At 41.2% G+C, this 20,028-nt stretch overlaps 1 protein-coding gene across 1 annotated transcript in view; it reads right to left on the bottom strand.

Annotated features, from left to right (window-relative positions):
- The window catches only part of LOC145398743 (uncharacterized), a 147,541-nt gene that overhangs the window by 82,377 nt on the left and 45,136 nt on the right, over positions 1 to 20,028 (bottom strand). The window contains exons 11-14 of the mRNA XM_080271541.1: positions 16,737 to 16,882; positions 14,140 to 14,361; positions 8,148 to 11,234; positions 7,427 to 7,518 (exon numbers count right to left, since the gene is read on the bottom strand). Coding sequence (XP_080127667.1) covers positions 7,427 to 7,518; positions 8,148 to 11,234; positions 14,140 to 14,361; positions 16,737 to 16,882 — 3,547 coding nt within the window. The remainder of the gene's footprint in view (positions 1 to 7,426; positions 7,519 to 8,147; positions 11,235 to 14,139; positions 14,362 to 16,736; positions 16,883 to 20,028) is intronic.

Genomic DNA, 20,028 nt, shown 5'->3' on the forward strand with positions numbered 1-20,028 from the left:
CAAGCTCACTTCCCTGTTTCTTATCACTGCTTTCAAGGAATGATGAGCAACCTTTCTTCCTTGTTGCACCCTTTCAAGCACTTCACCCTCTAAACTTCCATCCTTACTCATCACACTAACCAAATACTTAAATGCACTCACATTTTCCATTATCTTCTCATCCAACCTCACTGTACATTCACTAACTTCACTTCCCTCAAAGAGAAGGTGAATAAAATAATCTGGAAAGAGAAAGGATAAAGCAAAAAATTGCCACACTGTACACAAATGATAACTCAATACCTTTTCTTTCCATTTCTTGCCCCTACAAAATATACTAACCCTACTCTCCCACACTGTTTCCTGGCTACTTCCTTACTCAGCACCTGCCACAGACATATTCACACCTTCACAACTTAAACCATTCTCTTTCTTGCCCCTATAAAATACACTAATCCTTTTCTCTGACACTGTCCCAGTTACTACCATACTCATTATCTGCCACATTCACACTCACGCCCTCAAAAACTCCATTAACATACTCAACCACTTGTACCCAAAGTCTTTTCTCTTACCCACACTCTTCACTGGCTACCACTGTTCTCAATACCATACTATTACTTCAGTCCCTTTACCTCAGCCCCTTTCATATACAAACATCATCTGAGATAGTAAGTGTTAACAATATGCTCGCAGTCATTCACTTACAATATTTTTCTCCTCAACATTTCAAGTTGGCAGGATGAAATGTACACAGAAAAGCATGTGACAAGGGTTTGACTTTTTTTTTTTTTTTTCACCTGACAGTTGACGGATGGACTCTATCTACTCGTACCTGCCATGTAATGTACAACACATCTATCTATTAAGAAAAATACCCCCCCTCCACCCCCCAAAATGTAGACATTATGTCTATGAAGTAGAGTCTGGATTCTGTGGGCCTGAATTGTGTGTAGCTAAGCATGTAGTGTAACAGTGTTCCCTCCCCCTTGCTTTTTCTTTCCTTGTTTTCCAGACACTAACTCATGTCATCATTATGCAGGAAAAATAGGCAAGGACCATGATGATGAAGATTTTTTCTTTTACGTACAGTTTTCAGGGTGCACTTTTATGTAATACTGCTGTATAAGCACACTAACTGAAATATGAATTACTCACACTACACACGGGTAAAAAAAAGATGAACGGCTAAATTAATTAGTGTGATCAGAACAGCTCAGCCATGGATAATTCAGAAATACTCCATATTTTTTGTATTGATGGTATGTCAAGGTGCAGATGCCATAATCACTTTTACACTGCAAGCCCTTAAAAGTTATTATGTGTAAGCCTGAGGTTGCATCACCAGTTATTGAAATTTGTTCACAGAACTGTAATGCACACACACCACTTCAAAACAACCCACTCACACATGATGAGAAACCAGCTTTCTGTCTACCTATTTTTCCTTCTATCTGTGTCTTGAATATACATCAATAACAATGTACTGTAAATTGTTCAAGTGGGAGAATTCATGCGAGTCTGCTGAACCAAGTCCGTGCTGTCTTTACCTCTCCTCAGTTGTTAACTTTTTAGGGAGGCCTAAATTTTCTAGTGGTGTATGGCTCTACTGGGAGACTGAGAAGGAAATCATCATCATCAGGTACAATGCCCTGCTCCCTCCTGGGAGCCCTAAAACTGGGAATGACTGTGAGAGATTGATCTCCAGACTACTTTACTTTCATGCACTTCTCTCACTCTCAAACACTCCTCTTCCTCTCCCTTCTCTATCGCCAATATACTGTATTGCATCCACCAATCACTCCCCCAGATAACGATGCATACATATCAGGTTACAAATGAAGGCCACTGTTTCTATTCTAAGTGTGAAGAGACTAAAGCAAAGCAATGCTACCCTAAACATGGTCGTGTATGGGAGGTTCCCCAACTACAGTACTTTTTAATATGGTGGAGATAGTTTCTTTTTTCGGATCAACTCTCCTTCTCTCACAAACTCCCTACAGCCTTTCTTTCTTTGCCACTTTTTTTTTTTTCTGTGGTCTGTGGGGGTGCCCATCATCCACTTACTCAGTGTAGTGATACTCTGTACAAGGTGACTCTACACTGTATGACAAGCCAAATGATTTCCTGTAAGCCAGGAAATCACTTCATATGCTGGGTGGTAATCTTATAACCAACCAATATGTTTTCCCTACATGTCAACAAGTGGATTGGAGTAGGGTTAGTGCCCCTCCCCAGAAAACAACTTACTAATAAGATAAACAAAATGACTCGGACCAGGACTGACCAACAGATGACGACCAAGGACCAAACAAATGATATGATGCATATTGATGGTGAGGTGTGCGAATTATGAAGTGAATGAGAGTGACACTGTCCAGGTACTTGAAGATGCAAAAGTGGACATTTGTGGCCTGAGTGAGACCAAATGGGGAGGTGAGAGAGTGGGAGTATGGATTGGGTATATGTGCAGGAGTAGATGAAATGAGAGGGCAAAGGAGGGTGATGTTGTGTGAAAGACATGGAAGGAGAATATATAAGAGTATGGATCAGTTGGTTCAAGGATTGTATTAGTAAGGTTGAAAGCAGGAATACAAGCATATGTGATTGTGTGTGTTTCTGTGTGCCTATGAAAGACTATGCAAGCAGAGTGCCAGCTGCGAAACTTAGTGACTTCCAACCAGCGGAAACATAACACAAATTGATGGCCTGCTGGGGAATTCCTATGCCGGCAGCTACATATATATATATAATTTCCTGTGGCATCCCACAGGATGCATAGGGCCTCGATGAACTCTCTCCACCAATATTTGTCTCTTGCCATCTCCTTCAGGTCCCACCAACACTCCTCTCCTGTTTCTCTTTTCATTGTCCTCAACCAGGTTTCCCTCGGCCTACCGCAGCTTCTTCTTCCTCTAGCAGTCCACTCTGGCACATCCTGTATTAAACTGGCTTCTTTTCTATATACGTGCCTCAGCCATTTACAGCGAGACAGTCTCACATATTCATCAACTGGTTCCACTCTTGTAATATCCCTTACTCTTTTATTTGTAACTCTGTCTTGCCACTTTACCCCAAGTATCCTTCTCAGTATTTTATTCTCAAATCCTGGTACTTTCTGATCTGCTGCAATTGTACTGTACCATGACTCATGCCCACAAAATAAAATTGGTCTAACCATGGACTTGTAAATTTTTACTTTAGTATGTACGGAGATTCATCATCATCATCATCCAGACCTCCTTTCCCACCCTAGGGCAGGGTGTGAGGAGTAGCAATGTCCAGACAGCCCAAATTTGCCCGATCCAATGGGTAAAGCTTCCATTCACTCACCATTCAAGCCCCCGGAATAATGGCTCTATCACATATGCCAAAAATAATTCACCACATTCCGTAGCTTCACATAAATGTATCCGATTGAGTCAATCCAGACGGTGCCACGTTATAAAGGGGTGCCAAATCCCTGATCAAGCACTTCTCCTCGCAACATTCATCCAGTCGGCTCAATATCCTGTCAATCCCCTAGCTTAACCGACTTCCAAACCTCTCTTCCTCACACACTCATCCACCATATCTCTCCACCTTCTCCTTGGTCTACCTCGCCTCCTCCCTCCTTCAAATTCGCTCAGATATACCTTTTTCACCACTCTATTGTTTTCCATTCTCTCCACATGACCATACCATCTCAGTACACTCTCTTCGATTCTATTGTCCACAGACTTCCTCACTCCACATCTTTCACGAATCACATTATTTCATATCCTCCTAGCCACCCTTTGTACTTCACATACATTCCTTAACAGTCCCATCTCCACTGCTCTTACTCTTGACTTTTCATTCTCATGCCACACCACAGTCTTACATCCATTCGTTAAAGTTGGGACTAACACTCCTTCACCTAACCCTCGTGCAGCTGCAACACTCAAGCCTCTGTTCCTCATCAAGGCCTTCATTGCACCAGGTACCTTTCTTCCTTGTGTCACTCTATTTTCCACTTCTTTTGCACATTTTCCTCTCTTTTCTATCACTGTACCCAGGTATTTAAACTCTCTCACCAATTCCAGTCTCTCTCCATTCACTGTACCATCACACTGGGAGTCACCTTCTCTCTCAATAACCATCACTTTACTCTTTTCTACATTTACTCTCAAGGCACGACACAGACATCAGCAAAACTCTGCACTAGCCTACCAATAATACAGAGTATATATATTATATATATATATATATATATATATATCTCACTAAATTAATAACTGCTCTTTTGAACCTGCAACCACTCCATTGCAGCAATAATAGTACTCATCTAAGTACACACTCTCACTTTTTCTATCCTACTCTCTAATGCTTCAATTAGCTGTTACCATGGATACTCATTTTTCATGTATGGGTATGTATCACTGCTGCCAACATGTTTCACTTCACAGTGGTTAGTCAATCGCATATTACTGGTACATTCTTTGATGCCACTGCTGTCCAGCATATTTATGAGTAGATGACCAGCTAACTCTCTCTGGTGGCATTACAATATTGGAACACCTCATCACCTCTTTGTCACACCTATGCGAGACCATCACAACCACCAGACCTCTAAGGGCCTTCATTTTGTAACACTAAAGAGAATCCTGACACTCACCTTTACCTGAATGACATCCTATGGATGGTAAAGCGCTTAACTTAAACAGTGGCCCCAGTTCAATTTCATCCCGTACCCATGATTATGCCAATGTTATTCAACAAAATTAGTGGTTTTCAAGCATTTTAATACAAAGCAGTATTAGTATATTCAAACTACCCTCTACAGACACAACCTGGTATATGACTGAATTATGTCAAGTAACAACCAACTGCAAAACAATAAATTGTAAACTGACGTCAATTTAACATGGGTTCAAGAGGGATACGCTGGGGGTCAAGGCCATGTAACTTAAAATCTCTTTAAACAGTTCTGCCAACCAGTTGAAGTATGTCATAGGTTGGTTTGAATTGTGACCAAGCTGCCCCCCCCCCCCTCCAGGCTGGGGGACAGCTGCCAGGCCTGAGCAATCACTCCAGGCCTTTTAGGCTTGCCCTTGGTGCCCTACATGGCACTATGCTTTCCACTAGGATTAGCATCCCTGCCTGACATGTACTCTCCATCACATGTCTCAGCACTTCACACAAATAGTTATTTCTCCATTTACCATCTTACACTATTTGATTCACAACTGCACTGATATTTTGTGACAGCGATAGGGTTTCAATGGCCTTGCACATGTGAGAGTTGTGTAACACAAGGAATGCAAGGGAGACATTGACAGCTGCAAGTCATGCGAGCAAGAGGATGAATGACATAGGGTCTTCAAAGGGGTTGCGGGAAGGAGGACACACGTGCAGGGGCCTCAGATGGAGGTTCTGCACATGTAAACAAAGGGTGGCCACCTTGACTCAAATGTATGATTGTCAGCTTGCATGAGTGGCAGACAGTCCACATAAGATTGCCTTACACAGCCATCACAAAAACTGTACAAGCGATTTTGTGATCGTTAACCAAAAACTGGGTATGTTTTCATCAACCATCACAGTGATCAAGACACATAACAGACAATCATATACTGTCAGCATCACTCTCAATACCTGACCACTTATAATATGACACACTGTGTTAATTAATTAGTCAATCAGTTGTCTACCTCATCACGGAATAGATAAAGTCAAATGTTAACTAACTAGTAGCAAACAAAGTGCCAGTCTTGGTTATGAGAAAGAGGATTACTTTCTAGAAATGCAGCCAGTATGAACCTGTCTAATACTACTTCTCTAATGCAAGATGTGTTAGATTATGACCTCAAATACACAATAATTTGAGTCATGTTGTCAGGGTCAGTCACACCACACCTCATCACCCCAGCACATACATACGAGATCTTTGTCATGTTGAGTAATGCTATAAACCGGGTATTTGCACTGAGGGAGTCAGCAATACCATGATATCTGTAAATGAAAATTCAGAAGCTTCCTATACTTGACATTCTTTTAACAACAAATCATTAATGAATATAAAGCATCACTTAAATTACATATACAGCTTTTCTACAGCATGTGAAAAATGTATTTCTTTTCAAGGGGTTGGGAGGGGGAATGTAGGATATTTATATAACAAGGCAGTGCCACCATCTGGCTATACACAAGCCATCATGTGAGGGTATCCATCTTCAGCATCTTTCACAGTTATATTATACTCTTTTTGTTTTATTATCATCATCATCTAATCCTGTGTTGCCCCAAGAGGAGCATAGAAGCCCGGGCCTAGGCAAGTTAGTCCTGACATTTACGATGAGAGAGACTGGCCTCACTCATCCGTGAGCGGTATTACATGAGCAATAAACCCCAACCATCCCTTAGATATAAACCTGCACAGGCTCAATCCGACTGGAGTGCCTTATTTACCCACTAAACAATCAGGTGTCATAATTTGGTTATATGGTTACCACTCAGTGCAGTAAATGGTTTCCTGGTGTACAGGAAACCATTTGGCTTGTCACTCAGTGTAGAGTCACTCACAGACAGAAGGATGAGGAAAGAATGAAGGAAAGAAAAAGCATGACCTAAAATTTCCATTTCTCCATTCTGAAAGCTGAGTTGTTACAGAAGATTAACGCTAAAATACAGCGCTAATCATGAAGAAGTGCTACATAAAGGACTAGCAGGGGTATCCAGCATTACCCAGGCCAAAAAGGCAAATACTCTAATCCTTTTTGTTCTAGTTCAATCTTTCTTTCTACTCCAAAGAGACCATATACCTCATGCTTTTGAAGAGATATTATAAGAGGTTTAGGAACTTTCTATTTCAGCTTTCACAGGATAAAGTGCAGTATTTGTGCGCACTTCTTCACTATTACCGGTGACCTCCAATGACCTCCAACCAGTGACCTCAAATGACCTCGGAGGTCAACCTTACATAGCCTATGTCCAAACTGGAGGTCATGTGAGTCTCCATGCCAAAAATTGGGCTGCAGGGGTATCCAATGTTGCCTGGCCCAAAATGGTTTGGGTGTGACTGAAGGACAAACAAACAATGCAGTTCTTTTATATATATATATATATATATATATATATATATATATATATATATATATTTATTTATTTCAAGAATACTCCCCCAGTATCCCTGCTTGTCGTACCCAGTCCTTCATTTATGCAACAGGACAACTCTGGAACATTCTCCCTCTGCCTGTATTTCCTGCTAGCTATGATCTCCAGTCTTTCAAACGAAGTGTGTCCAGGCATCTCAAAATTATCGGAGCTTGAATTTGGCTATCACTTGTATTTTGTTTTTCTCTTGGAAGGAACAGTTGTTGTGGGCTCGTGGCCTTTGGTTCCTTCTTCCTAGCAAAAAAAAAAAAAAAAAAAAAAAAAAAAAAAAAAATAAAAAGTTGAGAAGGTATAGCTTGTATGGGGATCTTACCTGAGTCTCTGTTCCCAAGTGTTCTCCAGCTCCTTCAGGTCCTTAGCAAACTCCTCCTGGACATCCATAAGCTTCTGTTCAGACTCCTCTGTCTGAAATTAAACATAAAAAAAAGTGATGGATATTGTGGTGTCAGTATTTTATGCATCATCACATCATCATCAATCTGACCTCTTTTCCCACCTATGGATGGGGTGAAGAGGTCATGAAAAAGCCTAATAAAAGAAGAAACTAACAAAAAATCTGCCCAGTGAAATATGCCACACTCTTATTCACTCACCATTAAAGTCCCCAGAATCCTGACTCCATCCCACAGACTTAATCACTTATTACACAACAGTGGTGACATGTAGAGAAGTGTATGGTATGTAGGAGGACTACTGGGCCTTGATAGCAGGCTGTGAAGCCTATGCCCAGAGTCGAACACATAAATATATACATATATATATATAAAGCTCCTCTTCTGCTTTGCTGGATGAATTCTCGTGTGTTGCAAGGATGGCTCAGTCAGCATTATCAATATCTAGCTTGCATCATTTATTCTTTTCCTACTCCCACTGCCACATCCAAGCCCACAATGACAGACTGAACCATTCCTGCTACACACAAAATATCACAAAGAGGTTTCCTGCTGGAGTGCCAATTACAGTATCAACTACTCTAAATAAACAGTAATGGGCTATGGAGTATTTCTCCAAACTGCCAGGGATTCACAACTCACCTGCCTGACTACCCTCTCATCCTTCTCCAGCACCAAGCGTGACAGTTCTGCAACACGAGCCTCCAGCTGATGCTTCTCTTCCAGGCTACTTTCCAGCCGCTCTCTCATGCTCATTTCATTGCTGGAAAGCTCCCTTTCCAGCTCATCTACCCTGCCCTCCAGTTGTGATGTAGTTGTCTTCAGCTGATCTTCTTTTTCTTTTAGTTCCTCCTGCAACTCTTCCACTTTTCTTCCCAGTTCAGACAACATCTGCTTCTTCTCTTCGAGCAACTTCTGTATTTTTTCCTCCTTCTGAGACAGCACAGACTGAAGCTCTGAAAGCCTGTTGCAGTTTTCAGTATCTTTTGTTTTCAGTTCATAAATTTCTCTATCCTTGTTTTCCAGTGAGCCTTCTTTGTCTTGAGTTAATTTGTGGAAGCTCTCCTTCAGCTTAGCATAGCTGGTCTTTGCTTTGTTTATTTCACCTTCAAAGGTCTCAGAAATCACTGACATTTGTTCTTTTGTCTTCCTATGTTCTTCCTCAAGGCCTGTCGCTTCCTCCCTCAGTTTAATGCACTCACTTTCCCTTTCAGTAACTTCATATTTCACTTTATCTAGTTCTGTTTCCTTTTCCATTATTTCACTTTTTCCTCTGCTTACCTCCTCCATTAACAGAGATACTTCTTCCTTGGCTGTCTTTACGTCCTCAACCAGTTTAGCCTTCTCGGAACTCACAGTCTCCAAAAGAGCCAATAATCGTGTCCTCTCCTCCACAGCTGATGTTAACTCCACCTCCCGAGTGTTTAGATCAGCTTCCAGCTGTGCCATTCTCCCAGTAAGCTCATCATTCCCTTTCTCGGTGTTATCTCGGAAACTCTGGAATGTTATTTCCTTCGCCTGCAGCTCCTTTTTCATTTCTGTCAAGTCATTAGTTAGCTCCTGGTTTTCTTCAACTATACTCCTCATCTTCTCTTCTAATTCTCTTTGTTTTTCTTCTCTTTCTTCCATTATACTTTTCATTTTTTCTTCTAATTCTTTCTCCTTTTCTTCTCTTTCTTGTAGCAGGGACCTTAAACTGTCAATCTGGGCTGTGCTTTGTGCTTCCTGACCTTCTTTCTCCCTTAACTGATCATTTAAACTCTCAATTACAGCCATCTGCTCTCTTTCTCTACCCTCTCCTTCCTTTATCTGTGCAAGTAAACTGTCAGTTTTGCACACATATTCCCTCTCTTTACCTTCTTGCTCCTTCAGATGGTCTTTTAGGCTCTCAATTTTCACTACATGTTCCTCTTCCCTCTCCATTTTCTCCTTCAACATCTTATTCAGCTCCTCCACTTTCTCTTTGTATTCATCAGCCTTCATCCTCAAACATTCATCCATGGATGACACTTTTTTACTAAGTTCTTGATTTGCCTTGTCTTTCTCCTCCATCTGAGCTGCCCACCTACTATTAAGCTGCTCCATCTTTTCAGTAACATTTGACAACTCAGTAAATGCTTCCTCCCTCGTCTGCTTTGCATTTTCTTGAGAGTTGGCCAATTCAGTGTTCAGCCTGTCTTTTTCAGCTTTAAGGAACTCATTTTCTTGCTCTAAGGATGCCAGTCGCTTGTTGTCATTTTCCTTTTCCTCTTTCAGCTGACTCATTTCACTCATAACATCCTCCTTTTCAACCTTGAGGCAATTAATTTCCTCCAATAATGACCTTTTTTCTGCTTCTATTTCATCCAGTTGGTTATGAAAGCTATCTTTTTCAGTTAAGGCTTGTTTTATTTCCTTCCCAAATTTGAAGTTTTCATCATAAAGAGCTTTCAACTTACAGTCTAGCTCAGTACATCTGTCTTCCAATGTCTTTATTGTGGAACACTTCTCACTCACATCTCTAAGAGTCTCCTCCTTCTCCCTCTCCACCTTCTCCAGGCACTCCTTAAGCTCACCCTTCTCTTTCTGTGTGATTTCTAAGCTGTGAGTTAGGTTATTATTAGCCTCTTTTAGTGCACTGATTTCCTGTGATATCACTGTGGCTTGGTGAGAAGAGGACACATTTAATTTCTGAAGTTCCTCCAGCTGGTTTTGCAGTCCCTTCTTTTCTCTCTCTCTCTCCCCAACCAGGGTCTGTAGAACTTGTTTTTCCTTTTCTCCTTCCTCAATCTTCCCTTCCAAGTGTTTCTGAGCTCCAGTTAAATCCTCAACTTGCTTCTCCATATCATGTCGTTCCCTCATTTCCTCTTCCAATTTTGCCTTAAGCTGCTGTAACACCTCTGTTAATTCTACAATCTTTTTCTCTAAACCCTGGCCTTCTCTCTCCCTCTCCTCTAGCTTTCCCTCCAAATGCCTCTTTGCCACCTCCAACTCCTCCAACTGCATCTGAGGACCCTGGGTTCTATCCTCCACTTCAGCAAACATTTCCTCTAGCTGCCTCTTTTCTTCCTGTACCCCACTCAGCTGCATTTCAAGATTCCTGACTTTTTTCTCCATCTCCCCTCTTCCTTGCTGCATCTCATCATTCCTTCTCTTTACCTCCTCCAGTTCCTGCAATACTTGCTCCCTACTTTGCTTCAGTTCCTCAATTTCCTTTGTTGTATCCTCACTGCTTCTCTTCAGTTCTTCCAGTTTCTTTGCTACTTCCTCATTATTCTCCCTCAGTTCTTTCACTTCCTTTGCTGCAACATCTTTCCTCTCTCTCAATTCAACCAACTCCATTAATGCCTCTTCTTGATCCTTCTGTGACTGTTTTAGTTTTGTCCTAACCTCATCCAACTCTTGAGTCAGCTGTTCCCCATCTTTCTCCAACTGTTTCTTGGCCTCTTCTTGGTTCTTTTGTGACTGTTCCAGTTTTATCCTGGTCTCGTCCAACTGCCTGGCCAGCTTCTCCCTCTCCTTCTCCAGCTGTACCTTAACCTGTCCCATTTCAGATAGCTGTGCCTCCAACTGTGTTCGTGACTCCTTGAGCTCCAGCGTTCGAGCCTCCAACTCACTCATCTTTAGCTCCACCTCCTTCCTGATGGCAGCTACAGAAGTCTCACGATTCTCTTCCTCTTCCTCCCCTTCTTCCCCCTCTGTCTGCTCCTCCTTCCCTCCCTCCTGTGTTGATCCACTGGTCCCAACCTCCTGAAAACAACAGGGATAATTTGTCATTTTGTCGTATCTTTCATAAGAGCTGGACTGTTCATCATCATCATCCACACCTCTTTCCCCATCTAAGGATGGGGTGAGGTAGGATCCAGAAAGCACAAAAAAAAAAAAAAAAAAAATGACAGAAGGGGAACTAGTCTGCTCAAATAAATGGATCATACTCTCATTAACATTCCAGCCTATGTAATCCTGACTTCACCTCACAGGCATAAACCCCCACACTCATGTCCTTCATATTACGTATTGCTACTTCACAACAGTTTACAAGGTATGCACATTTTTAATACCTACAAGTATACACAAAACTCTGTACTATTATATTATAAACTCAGCTGAAAATGCACATACAACAAAAACTCAACTTCCCAAGTTGGTAAGGGGTTGGCAATAGCTAACACCCACTTTTGGCATAAGATGATCCACAGGTATACAAGGAGAGTAATAAGCAGGATGGATGGTGAACTTGTTGAACGGAAGGCAGTGATAGACTACGTATGTGTGGATCAGCGAATGAGAAGACAAGTGTAGGATGCAAGAGTGTGGAGAGGGTGGGGGAATGGAATCTCGGACCATCACTTAGTGATGGCCAAGGTAAAGCTGCAAAGAAAATGGTTGAAGAGACGAAGGGGAAGACAGGAGGAAACAGCCCCTGTGAGAAGAGTGGAGAATTTGCAAGATAGTGAGAAAATGGCAGCGTATATGAGCATAGTGGAAGAAAGATTGGGAAGGTATGAGTTAGAGCAGATGGAAGGGGTGGAAGACGTATGTAAGATATTCACGGAAGAGATAGGCGCAGCGTGTGAGGTGGTTTGTGGAGTGAGGAGGAGATGCAGGGGTGTGCAAGGGACAGCATGGTGGCATGATGAGGTGAAACGGGCTGTGGAACAAAAGTAGAAGGCATATAGTGCATGGCTGGCGAGTAGAGGTAGGGGAGAAGATGAGAGAGAGAAGAGAGAGGTATATGTGAGCAGGAGAAGGTAGGTGAAGAGACTGGTGAAGAAAAGTAAGAAGAAAGTGGATGAAGAGTTTGGGAGGAATCTGAGTGTGAAATGGAGGAAGAGTAAGAAATTGTTTTGGAAGGAGGTAAAGAAAGTAAGGCAGTGTGAAACGGGAAATAGTAGGGGAGTGAAAGATAGGAATAACAGATTGTTGGTGGAGAAGAGAGAGAAATTATGGAGATGGAAGGAGCACTCTGAGGATTTGTTGAATGTAGAGAGTGAGGGCAGTGCGAGTATAAGTGGTTGGGGAATGGTTGGGAGAAGAAGAGATGTATGGAGAGAAGAAGAGATCAGTAGGGCGGAAGTAGTGGAAGCAATGAAGAAGATCAAGAAGGGAAAGGCCCCAGGAATTGATGGAGTGTGTGGTGAAATGCTGAGGTATGGAGGTGAGACTGTTGTGGAGTGGATATGGAAGTTGTGTAGATTGGCTTGGGAAAAGGGGAGGGTTCCAGACGACTGGAAATCAGGTATAATTGTTCCTTTATACAAAGGAAAAAGGGAGAGAGAAGTATGTGGTAACCAAAAGAGGTATCTGCCTTCTTAGTGTGACTGGTAAAATATATGGTAGAATACTTATTGATAGGGTTAGGCATATGACAGAGGAGCTAGTTGGAGAAGAACAAGGGGGATTCAGGAAAGGAAAAGGGTATGTAGATCAGATATTTGTTCTAAGATGTTTAGTGGAGAAGTATCTAGAGAAGGGAAAGAAAGTGTATGCTGCCTTCATGGACTTGGAGAAAGCTTATGACAGAATAGATAGGCAAGGTATGTGAAAGGTATTAAGAATATATGGAGTGGAGGGGAAATTGTTGAGTGCTGTGAAGAGTATGTATGAAGGAGCTAGGGCTACAGTGAGTGTGGATGGTGAGATGAGTGAGTTCTTTGATCCCAATGTGGGACTGAAACAGGGTTGTGTGATGTCTCCATGGCTGTTTAATGTATACATGGATAGGGTTGTAAAGGAGGTGCAAGGTAGGGCAGTGGATGTGCGGGTGGCTCTAATGAATGAGGGCGAGATTTGGAAGATTTTGGTGTTGCTGTTTGCTGATGATGCAGGATTGTTGAGTGAAAATGAATGGGAGTTGCATGGTTTGGTGAATGAATCTAGGACAGTGTGTAGGAAGAGGAATCTGAAAGTTAATGTAAACAGGAGTAAAGTTATGGTGTTTGTGAGGAATGAAGTCACAGAATGTACAGTGAGGTTGGATGGTGAGCATATGGAGAATGTGAGTGCCTCCAAGTGCTTGAGTAGTGTGATGAGTAAGGATGGATCTTTGGGGGATGAAGTGCTTGAAAGGGTACAGCAGGGAAGGAAGGTTGTTGGTTCACCAAAAGCAATGATGAGAAATAGGGAGGTGAGTATGGAAGTTAAGAAGTCACTGCATGATAGTATTGTGATCCCTACCCTGACGTATGGAAGCGAGGCATGGACCATGCAAGAGGGGAACAAGTCAAGAGTGAGAGCAGTGGAAACGAGTTACTTGAAAGGAGCATGTGGAGTGACATGGAGGGACAGGTTGATGAATGAAGAAGTGAAGGAACATTGTGGGGTAGATGTGGATGTGGTTGAGAAGATTTGGAGAAACACACTGAGGTGGTTCGGACATGTGGAGAGAATGGAGAATGAAAGACTGACTAAGAGGGTGTATTTAGGTGAGGAGGAGTGAGGGAGAGGGAGGGGAAGACCGAGGATGAGGTGGAGGGATGGAGTTGAGAGGTATATGAGGGAGGGGGAGTGAGTTGGGGGAGGGGTAGTCAAATGGCGGGTGACAGAGCAACTTGGAGGTGCTTTGTCTGCGGCCACCCTCTGCGGGATTAGGGCGTCGGGCTATAGATGGATATAGATAGATCACTCAATATATAATCCAAATGTAGTAACCCACCTTCTGTTGCAGCAGTTGCAGTGTTTGATGCAGCTGGTCCTGGTGGTGGGTCCTCTCCTCCTCCAGCAGTTTCTCCAGTGCCTCATTCTCCCTCCTCCACCTCTCAGTCTCTGCCTCCTTAGCCTGCAACTCCTCAAACAACTGCTTCTTGGTTTCTGCCATGCTCAGTGCTGATGATTCAACACTTGAACGCAGTGAGTCCAGCTCCTTCACATGCTCTTCCTGCAGTAACACCAAATACAGTTATCTCCCTTTATAATGAACACCTATTTACTGAATTTTGGCCTTAACATAGTCAGTAAGCCAATGGACAATCTTCCTATACACTGATTTTGGTTTGGTATACATAGCAGATATCTTTACTTAATAACAAAATTCTTGGTCACTGTATATTGTATAGGTTTTATGGATGGCAATACCAGAGCACCCAGGACGCTGAAACTTAGAGTACAGGGATAACTCAGCAATGAAAGAACACTGGCATGGTGGCGCTGGGCTAAAAGGCTGTTTCAGATATATACTGTATATATATATACACTCAAACCTCGATTTAAGGGACTAAATGGGGAATCAACTTGTCCCTTACTTGAAAATGTCCATTGTTTTACCACATATAAAGACAATCTTATTATGAAATGCAATGATTGTTTCACTTATATGATTCTGAATATTATTTTAAGGGTACTGTATAAAGAAACATATTAATGTGTATAACCTAGACATTATGTAACATTTTTGAATGGTCTTGTCTGTTTGTCAGGTAGAATGTGGAGTCCCTTAAATCCAAAATCCCTTCAATGGGGGTCCCTTAAATCGAGGTTTGAGTGTGTGTGTGTATATATATATATATATATATATATATATATATATATATATATATATATATATATATTGTATTGTCTTATTCCTTAAATACATTCATCATCGACTGATGCATTTTAGACAAGGTAAATTCAGTCCGATCCACACTGATTTAGTTGAAGCCACAAAAAACTGGGGAGAGGTTGCCATGCCTCTTTGATGATGTAACTGGAAGCTAGCAATGAGGAGCAACAATATCTGGTGGTGTCTGGCATGACTGGTCCCCCTTGATGTGGTGGGAGGGTGCCCCCTTTGGCCATCTCTCCACCTCCCTCTGCCCCATTGGATCCTCCTCTCACTGTCTCCTTCCACCCAAGCCTACCCCAGACCCCCTCTATACTATTGTGTGGGTATGTAGCAGGCATATTCCCTCCCTATTGAGGCCCCCAACCCCCTTCCACCTCCCAGGGCCCCCCACACCCACTCCACCTCCCTTTGCCCCATTGGTTCATCGTCTAAAGGCAGTGTCACACTGGGAGAAAAGTGGCTAACATGCGAGCCAGTTTTGCGACCTGCTAGCTAAACTGACCCACGATGAGCAAGATTTCGCTTGCAAGGGGAAATGGATAACAATTCACGCTCGCGGCTTGTTGGTAGGATTAGAACTCAAATGAGCCTATATTAATTTTGTAATTGGTGAGAAAAAATTCTGTTATTCACAGAAGGAAACTTTAACTAAAACTGTTAAGTAAATACAATATAATTCTTGCAGTTTTTTTTCATTTTAATTTTTTTCTTGTAATATGAAATAAATATTCGGACACTCAGGTGATCATCCGTGGAGTCTGTTTTGTCTTCAAACAACAAGTAGAAATAAAATTTCAATATGGATCCTGCGACAAGGAAAACTCTAGTAGACTTCTTTGTGGCTCTGGAGTTGCTAAAGTATGTGAGGCAGTTACAGAAACTGAGGAAAAGAGAGTGGGTACTCTGTGGTGGTTTATTTACAAATGACCATGAGGTGCCAAGGCAGACGACACCATTAGCCATTTCAGCTCGCAAAAACATAAGAGTGTGATGGACACTCGACTCTGCTAGCCATTTTGCCTCACAGAAGCTGCTCGCATGTTACTCACTTTTCGTCTAGTGTGACACCGCCTTAACTGTCACCTCCCACCCAAATCAAGCAAGCCAAACACCATGCCACTGTGTCATTGACTTAATGCTATTACCCTCCACTCAACTGTATAAGGATTTTCTGAGGGTAAATTTGGCCTATGAATTTTTTTCTTTTCCGGGCAAGTGGAGGCAGCCTAAGTGGGGTTTTGGTTTTATGCCTGGCTCCAAAACTTATTGGAAACTTATGGTGCGCAAGATGGTTAAAAAATCAACCGCCAACTAGTCCATTTGGCCTGTGAAGCAGGCCTAAGTGGCTGGTGGACAATAAATTGATATAGGACATCACTCTCACTTTCCCCACCAATGAACACTTCCACTGCCACTCTGCCACTTACCCAGTTAATTTCATCATGTATTTTTTATTTATCACTGATATATAATTTCCTGTGATTTATAGTATGCTGTCTAGGTATATAGTATACTGTCTAGGTATATAGAGTATACCTAGATAGAATACTGTACAGTAAATAAGGAGTTATATAACGAACCTGGGTTTGTAAATTAAAATGATAAATGAACATTGTAACAAAGAAATCTGGGGGCTTAACATCACACCATTCCCCTAATTAGTCCTTTATGCAGAAGCTTTACTGTAACTGTTGTGTGAGTGTACAAACCTGTAGAATGTCAATCTGTCTGATCTTCTCCTGCAGCTGTGATGTGGCCAGGTCTCGCTCCTGTGTGAGGGTGGCGATACGTTCCTTGTTCCCACGGATGTTCTCCATACACCGGGCCAACAGCGATTTGTGTTTTGCCACATCACCTGCCAACACCAATGACAATGCATTAACATTATACTACAACTCATCACCAACACACCATAACACATTATCATCATATCAAAACTCATTACCACTAGATCACAATTTATCACCACCACACCATAACACTAGCACCATAATGCCACTCATTATCACTAATACAATGAGGGGGAGCACTAGATCACAATTTATCACCACCACACCATAACACTAGCACCATAATGCCACTCATTATCACTAATACAATGAGGGGGAGCATCTTTTACGTGTTGGGTATATGACATGAACATTTTTTTCCTCCTTATCACCAGCAAGTACATTTATGTTCTGCTTACTTCTGTAGACCAATAACTATGCTAAAATGCACAAAACCTTTTACCCAACAGCAGCTCTCTATCTGTTTTGGTCCACAGCCTGTTCAATCCACAAGCCCCAAGTCACTGCAAAGGACATTCTTCCCTCTACATTCATATCTTTGACCCTCCTTGACCACCAATCCTCCTCCCTCCTGTCAAAACATCCAAACCATATCAACCTTTTTGTCTACATCACTTCTATAATATTTTGTAAGACAAATCTCTCTTGCACCACATTATTCTTAGTTCTGACACTCAGTGGGACCTTTTTCATCTCAACATTCCTACTTCTGTGCATTCCAAACTGCTGATGCCAACTCTCTTTTGCACTACACTATTCTCAGTTCTGTCACTCAGCAAGGCCCTATGCATCCATCTTATATTTTCATTTCTTTGCATTATCTTTTTTTATTCTTTTGTTTTTCTTTTCTCTGTTCTGTTATTGTAAAAAAAAAAAAAAAAATCCAGTTTACAAAGTATCCTCTTCTCTTCCATGCCAAGGTTTAAATATTAAGCAGAGAATAATAACCCTATCAGGTTTCTGGGCTGGGCAGTTTATGTCTGTGCTAAAGTCAACCACTCACGCTGACCCACATCTTCATGGCCTGATATTTTTCCTTGATCGTTCTGTGTAAATACACTTTTCATGAGAGAATGTTGGTTTTAGTGTCATTTTAACGCTGAATAGTTGTACATTATCGTAGTAGTTCAAAAACGGAGAACTACGAAAATAAAATGTCAAAATGACAAGCTGAAGTTAGGCGAAAAACAAAAATTTTATACCTTGCCATAGAAAAATATTTGGCAAAAAAAAAAATTAAAAAGATATGTATATCTGGTTTAAACCATGCAAAACTACAGTAAATTACTTCTACAATGACATACAGATTATTGTAATTTTTGCATTTTATTGCACGGTAAAACAAAAGGAAAGAGATGCACAATTTTATTTTAGTCTCGGCCTCACATTCACTTCGCAATCTTTTTCTTTGATTGGTCAGTGTAAATACACTTTTTATGGTAGGATGCTGGTTGTGGTGTTATTTTGAGGCTGAATAGTTGTGCTTTATTGCAGTAAGTTGAAAAAGGGAAAACAAAGAAAATAAAAAGTCAAAGTGACGAGTTAAAGTTAGGCAGAAACCAAAAATTTTATACCGTGCTGTAGAAAAATATTTGCCAAGAATAAAATGATAAAGAAACAAAGCCATTAGTCAGAACAGCTATGCAGTACCCGCCACACATAGCATAACCATTCCGTGACGTCGTGCTCGAGTTTCTTTGTTATGATGCGTAAACGCAATTTATGGTGAATATTTTACAAAAGTTTCTTAAAATGACGATTAAAAGCGTCATCGAAATCTCTGAGGTTGGATTTGCAATGACTATCAAAATCGTCATTTGAATATCAAAGGGATAATAATCATTTAACATTCTCCTAATCTCTATGCCCACCTAAGATGGGGTGAGGTAAGGTCGAGAAAGCAATGAAAGACAAAAAATTGTAGGGGTAGAACTAGCTGACAACATGTCCAGTGCAATGGGCAGAACATTCATTCACTCACCATTCATGTCCCCAGAATCTTTCCTACTTTAATATTCCTGACATCCTGAAACAATGTACTGTATTGCAAAACCACATTCAGTCCCAACAAGTTTATAAACACCATTACAAGATCAAAGTACATTCGACCCTCGATTTCCCGGACTAAAAAGGGGGGAGGCCAGTTCGAGAACCCCAAAAGCCCGGGAATCGCAAAAGTCCGGACCCACATACTATTCCCTGGACTATTATCAAACTTTGTCCGAATTCTCCAATACTGTCCAGCAATTATTCCGATATTCTAGAGCATTCTGGAATGTGGGCTACCAATACCAACATAACTAACATACACAGTACATAAAATAATAACACTGACACAATAACAATAATAATAACTGACAATAGTGGTATTTTGCTAGCTACAACCCTAAGAATGGTTGTTTAGACAGTTGTTGACAAGAATGTGGAAGGTACAATAGAAGATGAGAAAGCTGAGGGAAAAAAGGAAAATGAATGAGGAATGGAACACCACAAGGTGAGCCAACCACTCATCAGCTGACCGAGATACAATCACGCAATCATCGAATGTGATCTTGATCTTGGACCGAATTGGCAATTTTAATTGGAAAATATTTTAATCTTCCTCACCATATAGGTCTGCACGTATAATCATTTGAAATTCAGTCAAAAATTTGTGCTTAATTTAATTATTAGTAGAAAATCAGGATTCAGAGCAAAAATTTCTTAAAGTTAGAAGTGTTTTGCCTCTAGCCTAACAACTCGCCTTGACAGACTTTTGTTTTGTATAAATATCGATTTACAATGCAGATACATTGTTTTTATCCTCAAAATAAATATTTATGCAAAACAGACGTCTGTCAAGGTGTGCTGATGATCTGTAGGAGAAATATCTGCTAACATTGGCCCATTTTAGCACTGAAACCTAATTTTTAAATTAAGTTATATTAAGTACAATTTTTTTTAGTGGATTTCAGATAATTAGGTGTGTACAAGCCACTGTGGCGAAAAAAATTAAAATATTTTCCAGTGAAAAGTGCCGATTCGGTATTTAGTCGCACCAAGTCAGGTAAGCTAAGTGAGTAGGAAAGGTTCCCACTGACTTTGTCCATAACATAATATTTTTTTTATTACTTACGTATTTTATTGTGTCCAAGCCTTCCTTAAATTTTACTGTGTTATGCAATAAACTATTTATGGTTGCATTTGAGAAAGGTAAGAGGGAAATGGGATA

The sequence above is a fragment of the Coenobita brevimanus genome, chromosome 46 (assembly GCF_032717465.1).
Source record: "Coenobita brevimanus isolate Jiangsu-jjx chromosome 46, ASM3271746v2, whole genome shotgun sequence".
NCBI lineage: Eukaryota > Metazoa > Arthropoda > Malacostraca > Decapoda > Coenobitidae > Coenobita > Coenobita brevimanus.